At 36.6% G+C, this 19878-nt stretch overlaps 1 protein-coding gene across 1 annotated transcript; it reads right to left on the bottom strand.

Annotated features, from left to right (window-relative positions):
* Positions 1-6424: 6424 nt before the first annotated feature.
* On the bottom strand, positions 6425-19874 carry DCUN1D5 (defective in cullin neddylation 1 domain containing 5). The gene is made up of 8 exons (XM_051779877.1): positions 19453-19874; positions 16751-16833; positions 14035-14105; positions 13538-13629; positions 8560-8668; positions 8361-8465; positions 7469-7571; positions 6425-6736 (listed from the first exon to the last, which is right to left on the bottom strand). Exons 1-8 carry the CDS (start codon positions 19530-19532, stop codon positions 6681-6683), a joined length of 699 nt encoding a protein of 232 aa, XP_051635837.1. The 5' UTR covers positions 19533-19874; the 3' UTR covers positions 6425-6680.
* Between the last annotated feature and the right edge of the window lie 4 nt (positions 19875-19878).

Raw genomic sequence — 19878 nt, 5'->3', positions numbered from 1 at the left:
TCATATCCTTGTATATACATATCCATATGTATAATTTAAGAATTATACATAGTAATGAACTTCAGTTCAGCACCTATTCAGCCATACAGCATAGGCACAGCAATATCCTTACATGATGTAACACATGACCTAAAATCACAGTGCCATAAACAATTTAGAAACACTGGCAAAGGGTAGGCCTTGGGAGATAAATATCCCAGTTGTTCACTCAAGTGTCAGTAAGAATTACTGTCTTCCCATGAACACTGTTAGGTTTGGCATCTCCAATTCTACGAAGACATTTTTCCACATTGGAATATTCATTCTCTAAGCCAATCATTACCATATCAAAGGGAAAAAATCCCAACAAACCAACCTCAAATCATACAAATAAAGTCACTGGGTCTGGAATAAGCTTACTGAAGATTCAGAAAGGAAAAAGCATTTCACTATCAAAAAACTTTAAACTGGCTCCTAGGACAGAATCACTCAAATGCAGGAAAAAGCACCATCAAGGAAGATTTGCATGGGACAGAAAGGTGACCAGCCACTTCCAGAGTCCCGAAGAAGTACACATGCTATAGGACAGCTAGAAGAACCAAACCTCCTTTCAGCTTCAAAGTCTTTCTGGGCAATTTCCACCATGCTGAACAGTAGATGGGAAACATTTATGTACTTATTTTTATATGTAAAAATGTGCGTGCAGGTATACAGACTATAAGTCTGAAACACGGAGAGACCATCCCCTGGTTAAACCAAGAAGTACGGAAATACAGGGGAAAACAGTAGGATATGACAGTATTTTATTTTGAGATATACTTCCTATTCTTTGTCCCATGTGGCATCAATATTTCCATTTCACATCACTGCAAAAGCACAGTGCCATGATCCATGCCCAGTCCTTGCAACTCCAGCACTTTGTCTTTGCTTTGTATTATTACCAGTCCTGACGCAAAAAAAAACCCCAAACCATCAAATAAGCATGAGGGGAAAAAAAGCATTTTGTTTTGTAGATAGAATCAATACCTCAAACTACTACACAAAAGCATAACCCTGAATCAAGTGCCAGGTATGCAGAGAACCTACTTTTTATATAATGTTCCTCTTCCTATTGTTGCTGTAATCTGAAAAAAATTCAAGTGATTAAATTTCTCATGGATTAATAATGATTTATTTCAGATGTGTTCTGACTCATTCATAGAGGTGCCCCGACTAACATTTTGCCCAAGGTCAAATCATCATATGCTGAGCAGTTTGAGGATGTAATATAGCTGTTGAAGTTTATCATATTTCTTTGTAAGTTTTAATTATTGAGAAACATTACATCACAGGATATAGTTTCTTCTTTCATTAGAAAAACTGATTTAGTTAACTGATTTTGAAAGCAAAAATAATTTCACATGAAGCCTATAATAGTTAGCAGGTTAGATGCCCCATCTACCATTTTGTTGTATGATAATTTAAATTACTTTAATAGGCACAACAGCCTTTCCTGAAATATTCTAATACTTAAAAAAAAATAAAAGAAGAATCACCTCAGTGCTAGTATCAGAAAAAAAATTTAGCTAGCTAGCAATTCTATGTTCTAGCCCTTTAATTCACTACCATAAAATGAATGGTGAAAATAAATTAAATAATTCTAGAAACACTAAGGAAAAAACTAAGTCGTATATTAGCTATAATTGAAATCAGCCAAAAATATCTTTATCTTATAATCAGCACAAATTCACTACTGAGCTGATTAAAAAAATATACAGCAGACAAACCCTTGAAATATGAAGTCATTCTTTTTCCCCTTAAATTGTCAAAATTAGGGAAAAGTTTAATTTAAAAGCTGAAAAATTTTACATGTTTAAAGCATCTTTATCAAAAGGCATTCTCCTTTCCAGAGGAACAGGACACAACCACAACATTTTAATAACTTACAAAGTAGTAAGTCATTCAATAAAAATACATTGGAACCAACTTGAATTAAGAAATAGTACTTGGCTTGTTAAGATAAAAATCTGTCCACTGCAAGGCCTATAAAACAGAAATCCAGTAACTTACATCTCCTGTCATTGCTATTATGGTCACTATTCAGAGAAAAAAAACTAAGGAGATTCAAATATGTGGAGAATGTCATACTCTGATTAACAAGGACAAAAACAGGAACAAGATTAATGTTTAGAATCTGGATGAAGTGACACACAAGTCTGAGAAACTGATTCATTTTGGCGACAAGCCTGGCAGTGGCTTAACATAAAAATTAAGATAACGTAGGCAACATAATGTTGCACTTACACGTTCACTCTTTAACGCACTTATCTATCACTACAATGTCCTTTCTCACAGAAAGGAATACAGAAAGAATAATACAGAAGGGTAAAGAGAAGTAACAGAACTCTTGCCATCACCTTGTAGATGCAAGATGCCTGCTGTGCATATACCACTGAACTCCTACTGACTCAGGAAGGCATTAGGAAGTTCACTATGAAAAGATGATAAAGCAGAACCTAGGAGACAACAAACAGGCATTGCCTTAGGCCTGAGAGAGACTGAGGGAAGACTGTTCTGAAGCAGGTATGGCATCAGACCTCAACAACTGGAAAGTGTCAAGAGGGGAACAAGCTGCATCTGCAAGGAAAACAGTGTGATTAACTCAAACATATGACAGGATGTTATCTTGGATCCTTTCTGTAACTGTCTCTGAAAGACCCTATGGAAGAGTGCACTAGAAAACATTAAGTCCTTTCTGAAAATACAGATGAGTGACCAAAGAGATACAATGGGGGAAGGTGAAGGGAGGCATCTGGGAAAGACAGAAAAACTCATTCTTTCTTCATTCACATGCATTGCAACAGGTTGTTGGAACAGTGTTCATCCAATGAATAATTAATGGCAAGTTATTTCCAAGACCATTATGTTCTATCAGCACCTAATAACATGGGCTATAATCAAGAATGGTGTTTGCTGTTGCTCCCAGTTGAGATAAAGTTCTATTTTATACATCTGCACACAGAAGCAAAGAAATTCTTCAGTAAGGCTAACTTAACAATTAGACTGATCCATCTTGCTGGAATTAAGTCTCTCAGTGATTTTAAGAACAGTTACACATACTCAAAAACACAAAGAAAAACTAAAAGAGGCAGCATGACAAGAAGAATAAGTTTTCTGCCCTATGACATACCATTTTATTCATCATACTTAACAAAGCTAAACCTGTACAAGTTTGTACATATTGCATGGAAAGAACTGTTCACTAGCTCAAAAAATGACCAAAATTTCAGAAACATTAAACTTAATGGTCCTTTTGCAATTTTTGTGCAGTCAGTATCAATATATCAGCTCAAAGCTTTTGAGAGATACAAAAAAACCCCCCTGAACAATGGCCATAGAGACCACATTTGGCCAAGACAAGTACCAGGTTGGTGTCCATAGTCATCTCAAATGCCAAATTCAAAGTCTGCTATGTAGAAGTGTGAAACTACAGCCACTAGTAAAGAATTAGATGTTTAAACAGAAAAGATAAATTGGATCAAAACTACATAAATATATATGTAGTTTATATACATATACAGATAAAGACATAGGTAAACATAAATGACTGTTTAATTCAAGATCACATTTTTACACAGGAGAAATATTACATTCTGATCTACCAGTATGGCTTTTTCCATGAGCAGGTGAGTGTTTTCAGATTTTAAACCAAACTGTTAGTTGTCTAAGAACACCAGGAGTAATTAATTATGTTAGGAAGAATTAATATCAAGAAATGAAAGTGAAATCAGCGTGAAGTTCAGAACGTTAAGATAGACACCTTTGATTTAATTATTTGTCACACTGTGGCAGCATATTTCACCTGTTAACTCTCATCTTAAAAAACTGAAAGATAAGGTGTAACTTTTTTCTTTTAATTCAATAGACTGAAATGCACCTGAACAAAACAAAAAGTTGAAAGGCTAAAGAAAACATTTAGCAGAACTCAGTTTTGATTTGCAGACATGCACAAAATTGAAAAAACCCCAAACAAATTGACTGTTATTGGCACTTATGCCAGCCAGCTGTAAGGTAAAGTAATAAAAGACAGCTAATAAAAGTGATCTGCTCACAATGAAACTGTACAAGCCATTAATTCATATTGAAACAGTAAGTCTGATTGTAGTTTTGAGCACAAAAACATAACGTAAAATTCTATTTTATTCAAATTTGAAAAACTATATTGATTTTAACTAGTTTAAATACATTCATTCCCAGTTAAAGTTTTACAGTAACTGATGATTTTCAATCACACAGACAACCAAGTTATAAATCCCTGAAAAATGGATTTATTATAGGAATACTGATAAAACCTTAACAGCGATACAAATGATACATCACATAGTGTATTACACCTTAACAGTAAGCACTTGATCCCCTTGGATTGGTAGATGCATCACTCCTACTTTTTCTAGTCTAATACCATCCTCTAGGACCAACTGGTTTAAACTGAATTCACAACTGTTTGCAGTTACCTAAAAATGATGATTTTTTTATCGCACTATAAAATATTCTCTTCTAACCAGTATTTCAAAACTTCTGGAAAGAGAACATCCCAGTGGGGACTGAACACGGTACACAAGGAGAGTAGTTCTGGTGAATTTGAGAAAGTCATTTCAGAATCAGCATCCCTGAAGTGATTTAGTATACAGCAGTACTTCCCTTGACATCAGTTAATTGGTGCATGTTTATCTGCGCATCTTAGGACTTTACTGTACCAGTAGGCCTTGGGACTCTTGAAGTTAATCTCATTCTGGCACAAACTTTCTGTGGGGTTGGGCAATTTGCAAATGAAAGGCACTCTGTTATGAGTGAAATCAGAATTATCAGCAATGCAAATGGGCAACTTGTAACACACTGAAGAGAAATGACACAGCATACGTGAGGTCTAAAGTTAAATACTTCCTGTTAAATAAGTGGAAAAATATGTAAAACAGCTGTAGTGCATCTGTTTGCATGCACACAGACATAGCCATTGTACAAGCAGAGATCTTCCAAGCATCTCAACTGTTGTTTGTTTTTCCCCCGATGCTTTTTTCCACTTGGGTGAAACCAAGCTTCTAAAGTTCAGCATGACTTGCAGGACAGCCCCTGGCCCACCACTGCACTGCTTTCTGCAGCCCACAGCAAGCAGATCTGGAGTGTAAGTTGTAAGTGTGGTCCTCAGTAGCAGAACAACAGCACAGGTACACACCACTACTTTGCACCCCTGCTTATCATTTCTCCTCACACCTTTCCTTTTCCTTTTTCTGCTCTCCTTGTAAAAAAAAAAAAAAAATCATCTTGGGAATAAAGCTTTCCTTAAGGACAGGAAAACTCATGCTTGTTACTCTGACTAAGGGATGTGCAAAACAGAAGTCATTTCCCTGAGGCAAAGATCTTCAAGTCATGCCTAGTTTACATTATTCTTAATTCAAGCTGTTGAAATATTTGGCACATTGAGGCCTTGATCACTGACTGAGTCTCATGGCATTATCACAGTCTATATTATATATTTATATAATACAGTAGAAGTTACAAATGCTTCATTCAGTCATTTTGTTTTGGTTTTTCACATTTATTCATTAAAATCCCTTTCCTTCTCAAGGGTGGTGTTAGGCCTTCTGGGCAGGAAGGTAGAGTGACAAATTCCTACTGTATTTAAAGGTTGCAATGAATACTGAATGCCTAAAAGGGCAATTGCAGTAGTTACTGGACTGAAAACAGAGTAACAGGGTGAAAATTAATATCCTGTTACATACAGCCTGTTACATGGTCACAGGTAGGTGATTAAGTAGTCTCTTCTTGACTTACATTATAAAAAACATCCAGGGAGAGAAAAAAAGTCCTGTTGTGAGTGCTTCCAGTCTAAAACACATAAGAAGCAAACCTTGAAACCAAGTATTTCCAGCTTTCCCTTTTAAAATATAAATTGCACTTTTATACAAAGCAATCCAAAGTCTAAATAGTAGTAAAGGTCTGGAACTGCCTTACTGTACCAAAGAGTATCTGTGTTCACATCTGAAGTACAGGCAACTAGTTTTCAGCCATTCTGCACACAGAGCCATATGCTCTATATCTTTCTGCTTTAAAAGGGCCTGCCATTAAATGCCATGCCACTGGGTGGGGAATGAACAAAGAAATAAAAAACAATAACAGGAGTTTAAGGCCTTTATCTCCACAAGGAGCTGAAAACTGTGGCACAACCCATGACCAATACGTGATACAGAAAATAGCACACTCCCACCAAAGGCTTCATAAATCAGTCATTCTTTCTAACGTTTGCCACACAAGACAGTCATACCATCAGCAAGCAACAGTGCCAATTAAGCATTTTTAAGGTCTTCAAAAATTCACAGAAAGGGCACTTCTGAGAAAGATAATCTTACAGATTTGGTTTCAAAAATAGACACCACACTCACACTCAAGGGACATTCTTCACTTTTAGGCCTTTGTCACAAATCTGAATCTTTATTGTTCTGAAATAAATGCTATAAACATAAGACTCAAATCAAGAACTCCAACTTTCAGTCTCAGAAGAGGTGTGGTTCAATGCCCATATCACATGTAACAAGAAAGTTTCCTTAAAAAGGAAAAAAATCACTGTAAAGTCTTTCTTACGAACGAAAATGCAATCCTTTTTCTCATTACTTTGTGTACAGGCGGGCACCAAAAAAACTTTTGCATTTTCTTTTGAATTCTTGCTATGATGCTTGACGAACTTTTTGCCATTCAACAAATTCATCCAGAAGCACAGGCCCTGCAAATGGATGAAACTTGGAGTTATATTTGCCCATGTCTTTCAAATATCTTCTCTTAAAGTATGAAGGTTAAAACTACTGTTTTAGGAAACATTCATGTCAATCCTATGGCCAAATGCTTGTAGACTACTACAATCATTCCAACCCAAGGGTGGCAAAAAGTGCACAAAAAATGGTAGACAGAATTATGGAAAAAAGTGTTCCTGATATCTGACAGGTGCACTGAACTGAACGGAAAGCATAAAAATAAGGTTATATTGTAAATCAGCACAACTAAATCCTTCTTCCTAGAGCTTTCAAAATTGTAAATAATTAGAACATGTACCAAAATGGAATTAATGCAATTCAGTCATAGCATCACTGACTACTAGGTGTGTTCAGTTCCAAGTACCAGCAGGTAGGCAACATAATCCTTAAATTGGAGTTTATTATACATTAGTACAAAATGAGAGTTTGCTGTTTATAGTTGTACTTTCAAGTCTATAGTTTCATGCAGCAAGCACCTTTACTAGATCCTCATTGAATACAAGCTGGTTCAAGTACACCATCATACCACTACAACTAATATCTGCAGTTTGAAGATGGATGGTTATCAAGACTGTTTTCCTATGCATTGCTGGAGAATAATTACTTTATACCTTACAGTATTGTTTCTGTTACAGAAATGTGTTTTATGGAATTTTAAAATATTGTGCTAATAGTTGAATAAGCAAAACATTAAGAATACTTACATGCACCATCTTCATCATAGTTGCTAAGATCTGCATGGACAGTTCTGCTGAACTCTAGTACATTGTACCACTGATCCTTGTTCATAACTCTATACTTCGATTGCTAGGGAAAATTATTTCAGAACATTAAAATGTCAAATGGTGTTTGGTACTGTTGCATCTCATTTATCTCATTTTATCTTCAATCAGTTCCTAATAAAGAATTTAATGGAGAACAATGGCTACTATTTACTTGGTTTTTCATTTTTAAAAATACTACACATGTACATATTTCTTAGTTATGAAACTACATAAAATGATTTCTTGAAAGATCAGAGCAAAATTGAAATAATGTGGAATCAGGAAGTTACCACTCTAAGCTTCAAAAAACTGGTAAATTTTTGTCTGAAGTGGGGCATATCTAAGATCTATTTCCAGACAGAGCTATTTAAAAAAAATATCTTCTTTTCTCCAGGGTACAATACGTTATGATCATAAAGACATCTACTTTGCAACATTGGTACTGATTTGAAGCCAGGGAATAGTCTCAAGCCTAGCATGTTTCACAACCTACACACATCCACATGACTCATTCACTTACAGCTAAACTGACCAAAATCTTCCAGAGACAGCCAAAGATCAAGGTATCTACATACTGTATCTGAACAAAGCAAACTTGAAATTCAGCAGAGATGCAGCTGAAGAAACTAATGGAGACTATTTAATTTTAAATTTATCTTTACAGTATAAATATATATATATACAGCATACAAGAACACTGTTTCATAAGCACATTGAGCAAGGGAATGGGAGCAATATAGATGTATTCTTGAGTAAAACACAAATCCTGAAATCTTTTCACAGAACACTCCAACTACTATGCCATCATTCAGAAAGTCAAGGAAACTTGTACCTCCAGGTATTGATAAAATACTGAAAACAGTGGCCAAGTTCTTCCGAGCAGAAGAGCTAACATGGACTTCGCAGTATCAATATCAAGACTTCGCTGGTCTTTTTCCTAAGGTTGATTAAAGAAAGCACAGGAAACCATTCAAGTACAAGCTTGCTGAATAAACAACGTAAGAACTTTTCTAATGTTCCAGTAGTCTTACCCTTGCAAAATCAAAGGCATATCTGTAGATATTCTTAAAGGATGAAATGTCATTCAACTGTGACCGCAAGAAATCAAATTTACTCTGTAACTTTTCTGTGCAGTCACACCTAAAATAAAACAAAACACAAAACCCAACAAATAACATTAGAAGCTCAAAACACAACATTTAGGCAATGAAAAAAAAGGCCAGCAAACAAAAAAATTAAAGTTACCAAAATGCAATCATCAGATATACAGGAGTAATACTATAAAAGTGACTTAAAGAATATTGAACACACTTAACATTTGCAGTTGACTGAAATGATGAATTCTGGCTTCTGTAAGTTTTTTTGTTTTAACTATATCAGCAACATAATATGTCTGCTTTACTTCTCAAATAGTAGTCTTTTTATGTCATAGTCTGCAATGTACACTCATACCCAGCAGTACCTGATCCTTCAATCACTATGAAAGTTTGGAGAAAAAGAGTATTCAGTGTGCATTAAGTGGCAAAATCTAGCAGGAGTGAGCTGGCACTCTGCAAAACATAACAGCCTGCTCATATTTTATGACCAATAAATGCAAGCTCTGATAAACCTACCACCTGAATTAGTCAGTAGCTATTCAACTAAAAAAATCAAGGTCTGTAGGAGAATGTCCAGGTCTGCTAGTTGACAGGATAATAGTTTGGTAAAAATAACCCTTTGGCAGAAAAGATCTCCATGTATTTTACTCAGCAAGGAACTTTGTTTTCAAATAGAAAATGGGCTAGATTTCCCATAATGGCAAAGGAGAATGTAATTTACATTTGCTAATCCTGCAGGAAAGACTCACTCAAAAGAACAGTTGTTACGTCACATTTTATTCTTATAAAATAGCTGCCATGATTAAAAAAAAAAATAAAATTAAATAATCTACCTTTCCTTGTATCCTTTGTGACAGAAGCAATACTTTCAGAAATGCAGAGGTACATAAATACTTCCTTTGGTCATGTGTCCCCCTTTTCGCAGCCTGCCTCTCAGAGAATACATCTGCATCTCTAACAGCTCCACAAGGACTTGTCACATAGGCCCACAGCGAGGGCCCTTCTGGAGTACCAAAGCAGGTTGCTGAGATGCTGTACTTTGCCCACAGCTGATACTTCCTGTTCCCCAAGTCTACCAGCCTGTGTATGCACAGCTGTCTGTCTGTCTGTCCCTCTCAGACTTTGACAAGAGAAATGTAGCAATTCCAGTTGATGCAGCCTTTTGTTATTTCTTGTCTCTAGCAGTATCCATCTAAAGCAGCACTGAGTCCTAGCCATGATCAGTGCTAAATAAATAAAATTATTAGCTAATTAGGCTACATATTCAGATGACAGAACTAATATATTCTGCAATAAGCCATACATGAAGTTGAAAAGAACTCTAGTCAAAAAAGTTTTGGTAAATTTAATTGAAGATAAAATTACTTTTTTTTGTCTTCAGCAATCTAATTGGTCTAACCCTTAAAACAGCATTATGCTATGCTAGAAAGGAATCTCATCTTACATTCATATCTCTTCTTTCCATATTCAAACCTTCATACTTCCAGTAGAATGCCCTGTACGTCTGAGGACAAATCTACCTATTTAACATCTACGTAAATGCTCGTGTTGTTAGTGTACTAGTGACATATTTAAGCTACTTTTAAGGTGGGTTTACAGCACATTTTGCTAAATATAGTTTACTGAGATTTACCGTACCATCGGTAAACACAAATTTCAACATGTTTAAATTTCTTACAAAACTGTTAAAATTGTTCAAATTATCACAAATTTAAGTGCAAAGTAAAATGCCAGTTATTGTCTACTGTATTATTGGTTATGTGTATTTTAATGAAGAAGTGATTCTTCTGAAAAAGTTGGTACGAAAATGTGCAATTATTAAGCCTCAAGACTCCTGAGCTATTTATTATCATCATTTAAAACCAAACAGTCAAACAGATCACGCTGAGACAGGCACCACCAGCCTCTGGATCCCAATGCAGGGACACGTCTCTGTTAAAGCCATTCTGTACCTGGCCATAGACTTTCTTTCCAAAGGAAGGCAAGGAGTTGTCAAACTCCTCTTTTACAAAGATACAGCTGCTTGTGCAGTTGCACCATAAACAAGATGACTGAGGTCACCCATACTTCGAATAATCTAACAATCAGAACAACCTTCTAATTAGCACAAATGAATTAACACTAAACTTCTGTAGAGACTAGAAAAACATGTGATTTCTCATTCTGCCTTAACTGAAAAATAGCATTAAATAATGGTACCTTCAAGGTGAACAAAATTAGACATTAGCTTACTACATTCTCATCACATCCCTATGGCACATTTATAACAAAACTTAAATTAGCATCACAAAGCAGATGTATTTTAATCTCTGTTGAGGTAAAGAGATCATTTGAGGCATAGCTAAAATGGACAGTGATGATTCAATAACTCCTACTCAGATATTGAAATGTTTTATATTTCATAGTTATTCACAGAGGCTTGTCTTTTACTAAAGAGAAAAATCAGTAAGATGTATACAGAAGTTAAACCAAAAGCATTTAATGGTAGTATACATATTTCACCCTAAGGAGGTGTTTAAAGTAGCCGAAATATATTGCCCAGTAGAGGTACTTGTTTCTCTGTGCTCTCTATGGAAAGAGTTTCAGGCATCCAGCTTGCACATATACATGTACATATATATGTATATGCACACACACACACACATATATATGATAAGGAGCAGAATTCACCCTACATACACAATCTACTAGAAACTTCACAGCTTACTCAGGGAATAGTCTCAAGTCTAGTATGTCTTAAGTCTCATAAGTTGCTTAAGTCTCATAAGCTGTTGTTTAGTGCTCAGTCCACTCTTAATTTTGACAGGGTCTACCTTGTCATATATTTTTCTCACCTCTAAAGAACAAACTTCAGTATGTTACGAAACTACACACAAAAAGAATGTCACTTCAAGATTCAGGAACCCAAATGCTGCCATCTAAACTGTATATTAGATCTAGGTGGTTTAAGCTTTAGTCTTGTTATTCATAGAGGAATAGCCAAGCAGTCTGTAAGAGCAATTCAGGTAACCAGTCACTAGGTCTTTGGGCAAACTGAATACCTCCCTAGGCTTCGTTACATTGACTAGATCTCCAAATATTGCATTAAGAGTTTAAGAAATCCAGCTCTTACATATATACCACACATTTAGGTGTCTTACTATGGAGCTGAATTCTACCCAACCCTATTCACGCAATTAACTTATGTGACATTTCACATATTTTGAAATAAGGACTCTGTAATATAACTGACTAGAATACACTCTGGGCTTTTAATGCATTTACATCTTATTTCTTCATGCAAAAAACTATAAAAATGCTGTGCAAGAATGTAGTAATACTTTATTGCTTGGAGTATAAAATCTTTTTTCTTCAAAACTTCTGTCAAGCCTTTCCAGAGAAACTAGATTCCCCCATTCCAGACAGAATCTCATAATATGATCCTTCCTTCCCAGCAAGGAAGAACAGCACAAGTCTACAGATTCTTATTTTCTTTTATCATGGTTTAACCCTAGCTGGCAAGTAAGCATACACAGCCACTTGCTCACTCCCAGTCAAAACCAGCACCTCTTTTTAAGCCAATGCATCTTCAGCTGCTTTATGTGTCACTGCTTCATCCAGCTGCTTAGCCTACAGCCTGCTTATTAGAGCACACAGGGGAAGTAGAACATACAGGTTAACTGGTTTAGGCTTAGGCAAGTGGTCTGATCACAAGCCTGTTTATATAAAAATGCACAGCAGCACCATATTTTCAGTCTTAAACACATTTAGGCTACAGCATGACCAGTTCCGTTCTTAAAAGAATCAGAAGATTTCCAACCACAGAGGATTATTAGAAACAAAATCTATAACATTGGCTCGGAAAAGGTTCCTGATTTCATACATCTTTGTGTTTGAACTCTATGAGACTGGTTAACTCTTGAAAGCTTCAATTTGGGCATAAAAATTTAGTGCTTCAGAGAAATGATCAATACCCACTCACCATATCTGAAAAACTATGCAACCATAATTTAATCTCTGTCATCCCAGATTTCAGGTAATTTACTCATACCAGCTCTTACTAAATTTCTGCTGATAGTCACAAAACAATCAAGGCACCTACCAGAAGCCTGATCCCAAATCAAATGAGAGCTAAGAGTCAGGTCAAAGTAATGTATCCTCTGGTTACTTGAAACTATGGAGTATCTGCCCAATACAATTTCCCAAACTAATTCAGAACTGACAGGGCAATGGTCAAATCACCCTCTCTTTCCCGCTGTGCTGTAGCTGCAATAGTAGTTCCCTGACATTTTTAATATTAAATGCAGTGTCATAATAAGCCTCTCTTAAAACACTCAGATACCATAAGTAGTTCCATGAAGAACAAACAAGAAGTAACAACTGAACTAAGCCTCGCAAAAAGCTGATTAGTTTAACATAAGAAACAGTCTTTTTAGGCAGAACATTAATTCAACAAAAATTCTAGCTAACAATAGAGTAATAAGTTAATTTATAAATTGAAAAGGTGTTATTTAAACAAAGCATTAACCATGGTTTCTGACACGCATCTAATAAATAACACTAATAGCCAAACTATTATCAATGCTGTCCTTATCTACAAAGCTTAGAAATCAGTAAAATCTGTCCAGAATATCAGTGCTGAACTACGCTTATGCGCATTTCCAAATCTACTTATCTGTCTGCTAATTAGAATGATATTTTAACATATTTTTGTAAGAAAAATAAGCCACCAAAACCTGACTTATTAGGTTTAGACAATAACTTAATTATTTGAGTGAACTCATCAGATTCACTTTGTAGTTGTTGACCAGACCTAAAAGCAAGCACTTCTGTATCTTATTGCCAATGTACAAGAAACAGAGCAAGAATAATTAAGCTACTGGTACAATTATAAAATTAGAACATTCTATTATATATATAAAAACACTCTTACTGTAATGAGGTCATTCCTTTTAACCATTCTTCCTTGGTAAAAAATCCCATGCTTTCAGCCTCTAGTTTCCAGGCTAAAACTAACATAATAATCTAGGGAAAGCAAAAAAAAAAAAAAAAGGGGGCAGGGAGAAAAAGGAGTCAGTATGTAAGAAAAGGTTAATTTATTGATGTTCAAGAATAAAACTCTTAAGCATTCAAACATTCTAGGAAGTGTTGCACATGCTTGCACTTTATATTTATTATTATTAAATAATTCAGCTACATGCAATTCTCCCCATAATTTCAATTTCTGAAAATGAAATATTACTATAATAAAAAACCCCCAAAACCTCACACACCGAATATAATTGATGTATTCAGCTGAGATATCTTAGAACAGCTCCTAAAAGCAGGAAGATGAACTCTTCACTTAGTGGAGTTAAGAGTTTTACACAGAACTTAACCTCACCCAATATCCTCTTTTAAAATGCTATTAGCACCGTGCAAGAAACTTACATTTTCAGGCTCAACACCGATGTCTTCACAGAACTTTTCCATTCCTTCAGGACCCACAACTTCATCAGGACCTTCAAAGTCAAAACCACACTAGACTGAAATCTAAGTAACATTCACCGCTCACAAGGGTTATGCACAATAACTAGGCTATACTGCACACAGGCAGTTTTAAAAACACTGAATTACACTACTAAGAAGTTTTTATGTTAGAGCTATTCTACCACTGCAGTGTGGAGATGTGTGTTACGTACTACACCACAATGTTTGTGTTGTGCAACCTCCCTACAAAAGCAGACAAGCCATTGTAGTTTTTTATGTGAGTTTTCAAAAGACTCCATTGAGCTTCCTATTTATGTAGCTCAACTTCAATAACTGTGGCAGTCAATTATTTTTAAGACAACTTGGTTACCACTACTCTGTGCTGAAATTACTCTATGAATAATGTTCTTGGAAAAATTAATTTATGAACAACAAAAAATTTAATTCCATCTGAGCTATTACAGATATCACTCTTTCAATGGTGCTAACATTATGGGTTTGCACTAACATAGAAGAGGGTGAATCTGCAAATAATATAAGGTTATTTTTATAATGCTGAGTAATATGAAGAAAGTAATAACAATAAATCAGAGAAATGCTAAGTGTGTTAGTCATGTACAAGGTAGAAAAAGGTTTACAGTTGCAATGAAATAACTTGATTCAGACCACAACAGTTAGTGTTATGCTGTCACTTCTCCATTTTAACACAAAAAAAGCCTCCAAAATGCAGCAAAATAGCACATTTAAAGAGCGCATAGAGAGACACTCGACAGCACTTTCTTTCTCTAAATCTCTTTCTGGTTTCAGTTATTTCCACTAAGCCTGTTCCAAAAATGAGTCCTACTGGGCAGCCAAATATTATTAGAAGGCCTGTTGACACAGTATTTTGATGTGTCTTGGATCATTATGCTAACATTGTTTTAACAAATATGAACCCATGTAAAAGGAAAAGGTTTTATCTTCTAAAACAACATGTAATTTTATGATTTTTTGGCAAGTTTTACTACTTATATGTAGACAGAGCCCTTGATGATACTTTTTTTCACTTCATCTGTATCTGCTGTGGTTAGTGTAAGCAGAATTCTTTGTAAGAGTTTGAATAATGCACTTTGAATAACTTCTCACTGTGAGATAAGAACATTGTCAATAAAAACCATTGAGAATGGCTACTTATACAGGAAAATAAAATGCACCTGACATTTAAGATCATGAAACTGTACCTCTCGAAAAATATTGCAAAGAATATTTTGCCTAGGTAAGCAAGGCAAAACACTGTTACACAGAATGTGTTAAAAAGAAATACAAGTTTAAGTTATGAAGAGAAACACATACAAGGGTCCACTGGTAACGACAAGTATAAACTTGAATCAGTGTTTTTGGTCCAGAAATCATATGCACAACTCATATATATATATATATATATATATATATATGTATGTATGTACATACATGTCTGCATGTGTGTGTGTGTACATGTGTGCAGTTTTATCTTTCAATGAAAACATTTAATGTCCAATGTGGCATATTTTGATTACTGGTTAACTAATGAAGTATAACCTCCCACACTCAATTCTTGACTCAACAACAAAGACAAAATTTCCAGACATTAAAAGTAAGCACAACCATATTTACTGGAAGAAAATTAACTGAGAATTCTTATTTTCCTCAGGAAAGACTCTTTAATCCAGAGGTGCAGGCCTCAAACTTAAATTAAAAAGCAGATTACTAGAAATAAGAATAGCTCATTGCTGTGGAAAGACTGTAAGGAAAATATCAGTCCTGATAAATATAGTCAAACTAATTGCTGGCACATAAATCAGCAGTTTGTTTCATATTGAGAAGTGACCATTAATGAGTTTTAATTACTAATCAGTTATGATGGATCTAAAGTAGTGACTAGACAAGAAATTAATAACAATTTACAAATCCTGATTTTGTAACCATATATTTGGTAAATAAATAGCAGTAATAGTGTAATAAATTCTGCAAAATACACTGCATATTCACTGAAAGCAACTATTACTTGGATGGCAATTCTGAGTTACTTAAAAGAGGCTACTTCCAATACTTTTGGAATGAAACATTTGTTAATTAGAATATCAAAAATGCTAGGACAGATTCTCAAATAGGAAAAAACAGTATAAGTATCTATTATTTTGTTTTATGAAAGAGAAAACTATGAGACTTAAATCATGAGCTATAGCACTAGCCTTGCAATATGATCATAAAAAGGATCTAGTTAGCTAAATAAGCTTCTACCTAAACTATCTCTCGATGTCCTGACTTCTACTTGACAATTTCAAAGGAAAGAAGCAGAATCACTCAGCATATCCTCATTCAACACTGTACTGCCCAACATCAGGTATTTCATTTTAAAGCTATCATCATCATCATGGCTAGGCTTCACGAACGAAGATTTGGGAAAGGCTCTATCCACATTTGTTACAGGCACGCTGGTGGCTAAGGAAAGCATAAAGTCAAGTAAGAGAAAAAGAGCAAATACTGAGAAGGTACTAATAAAAGCTATACTAATTCAAGTGTATGTTATAAGGAAGCAAATATGGACATTTTTCTGTATATATCAGCACAAAAAAAGTAAACTGCAAATAGTATTTGATATATTGCTTTGTTTAAAACAAAACTTTATCATTTTTAATATGAATCCATTGCACATTACCTGCATATTCATAAAACCAAGCCAGGCACTTTTTGCTTGAAAAATGTTCCTCTCCACCTATTAATTTACCAGACGCTTGTGATCTGTAGTAGCATATAGAAACACAAGATGAACAGCATTATTTTAATGAGACTTGGGAAAAAATGTAAAATTAAATTCCTAAATGTTTATTATTAATTCAAACTATTTAAATTGTTTCACAAAGTCCATATACATAAACAATGAAGCTGAATATGATAGCAGGCAACTGTCTGTCATCCTATTTTAAAACCTGGAACACAAAACTACCTTGAAATGCAACCACCTCATAACCCAATTTATTGCAACTATTACTTTTTCTGAAATGCAAGAGTACTGTTATCTTGTAGATAATAAACAAAAAACTCCACATACAGATGGCCAGAATATCACTCCTCAGTAATTAAAATGCCTTATTATCTGCTTATATCTATACATACAGGCATTTAAAGTTAGGTCTCTCTAATAAGCAGCATGATCTTCAAGAGTGCTGAAGGTCAATAGGAGTTGCAGAGTTTGACATATTTAAGTGTCAGCCTATTTATAGTTAAGCATTGAAATTTGGGATGAAAACTTGATTGATTTGTTTACACTAAACATGTAACTAAGTACCTGTAAATTCTATAGATGTCTGGTACATATACCAGAACAGTAGTGTGCAATCTGTGTTAAGACTGAAGCTGCTCACCACACACAGCTTCCCCACTACATTGCCTTCATTATGTAACATACAACCCAGTTTGCCTAGGAAGTGAATTTTCATAATTCATCATTCATTAAAAGATGCACAGAATAACTGATTTACTCCACTAAAAACACTGACCATACAAAAGTACCTTTAGTCAGTAAGGAGCTTCAGCACCTTTCCAACACATGCTCTAACAAAACACTAGTTACAGACTTCTAGAACAAGCTCAGATTATTTCTAACGATGAGATGAGAGTTAATCATATGAGAGGATTTAAAATTATGCAGCTCCCACATTGCAATTTTAAAATTAAGACATCAAGTAGTAAAATAACAGTTCAATTCTGAGAGGGGTGACCAACTTTAACTCCTTTAAACTGTATCGCTTTAAGCGTCACTGGAAAAGAAAGCAACGCTCTCCAAGATGAAGCCTTCTGTGCTGAAAGCTAGAATTAAAGGTGTCCTACAAACATCCATCCAACTGCCACTGGGAACACAAGTCACCAGAAAGAAACCGTCATACATATGCTATTGCTTATTGGCTTTATACAGGTTAACACAGATCTATTTGTAATCGCTGCTTTTACTAAAGAATAAACCAATAAATCGCTGTATAAGAATGTAATGACAAAAATGCTTGTGTATCTAACATTTTGTGATCAGCTAGCATGAACTCTCATTTACATCACAGTTTTTGCCCAACAACTGCTAGCTTCCTGTAGAATCTCTTTTTTTTAAGGAGCTATCAAAAGATTTATTTCTTTTTAAGTAAAAGATATTAAGATCATAAAATTTTGGTTAAAAATGTTCAAGAAAGATGAACTGAAACTGAACACATGCAGAGAAGACCTATGATAAGCAAGGAAACTGAAAGCTGGTATTACAAACCAGAATAATTTAACTTGTTTTTAGGTTGTAGTTGAACAAAATGAAGTATGAAAAAACCAGAAGCACTCCCTCCAAATGCACTCTGAGGCAGAATCATGAGGGAGGAGTGTTGCATAGAACAGAATGCTGGCACAAGAATAGTTATTAACTGGCTATGAATAAACTGACTGAAACTAAAAGGTCACTAATGACCACAGAAAGCGAGTTCTGCAATAGTTATCCAAAACGAACAGTCATAGCAAAATAAGAGCCTGAGTACTTCTAAGATCAAGCTCAGTCAACCTGTGAGAAAGGCTGTACACCACAGTTTCTTGCAGTAGCCATTCCTGCAGTGCTGATTTCGTAAATCCTTTTTATCCCTAGGGCTTCACCACATTATTCCTAACTACTGGTTTACTGATACATTTAACAAGGTCTAACAGATGAAGTAGGTTAACAGTTACTTTAGAGAAGCCACATTGTAAAGCTCCTGCTACACCACACTAATAGCTTATAATTTTAACAGTATCTTTCGGGTATCATGGCATAAAGGAGCCTTTTAAAAATAGTTAAGAGACAGGATGCTTCAGACTTCTGTATTTATTAGAGAAATTTTTCCTGCTCTTCTTTTCGAGAGTGCTGACCTATCCTTCCAATTCACTGCAAAAAAACCCCACAAACAAAAAACAAACAAACAGCCCCCAAACACACACACACGTAAAAAAAAAAAGAAGAAAAAAAGGACGATTTAACGCAGACACTCTGACCACTAGCAAACGTAAAGCGAGTGGCGATCGTAAAGTGAGGAGAGCTGCCTATCTCAGGGAAGTAGAATGGATATGGGGTCAAATGTCAGCACTGACCCTACAGGTACAGCCCAAGGCAAAGCCAGCCGGGAACGGGGCCGTTCCGGGTCGTGCACAGGCCGCACGCCGCGCCCCGCACCTGCAGGGCCCGCGCCAGGACGTGCCCGGCGGCACGGCCCAGGCCCTGCGCGGGGCCCGCGGGCCGCACACGCCTTACCGCGCCCGCCGCCCCGGGAACCCCGGCGGTGCCGCAGCCCGGGCCCCGCGGGAGAGCGGCCCAGCCCCGCGGCCGCCGGCACCGGCCGCCGCGCCACCAGACGGTACCTGCCAAGTTTACACTTCTTGAGGCTGGTGTCGTCTGCCGCCGCCGCCCCCGAGGACTTCCTCTTCTTCTTCACCGGCATCGTCCTGCCTCGGGGCGGGGCCGCCCCGCTACCGGGGCCCGCGGCCGAGGCCCCCCCGGGCTCACTCCCCCGGCCGCCGCCGCCTCCCGAGACCGGCGGTGGAGAGACGAGAGGAGCCCCCGTCCCGCTCTGCTCCCGCTGCTGCTCCTGCCCAGCCCCTCCGGGCGCTGCCAACCCCGCTCGCTGCGTGCAGACGCCGCCGCCGCCGCCGCCGCCCTGGTGCGAGAAGCGGGTGTCGCGCTGGGGGCGAGCACGGGGAGCGAGGGCGAGGAGCGGGCAATATCGGCTGCGGAGCGAACGGCGAGAACGACCCGGACACAGACGGCGCCGGGCAGGAAGTGGCAAC

Source organism: Manacus candei, unplaced genomic scaffold (genome assembly GCF_025592945.1).
Source record: "Manacus candei isolate 608988 ecotype Guabito, Panama unplaced genomic scaffold, ASM2559294v1 h1tg000014l, whole genome shotgun sequence".
Lineage (NCBI taxonomy): Eukaryota > Metazoa > Chordata > Aves > Passeriformes > Pipridae > Manacus > Manacus candei.
This window is presented reverse-complemented; position numbering and strand designations above follow the sequence as displayed.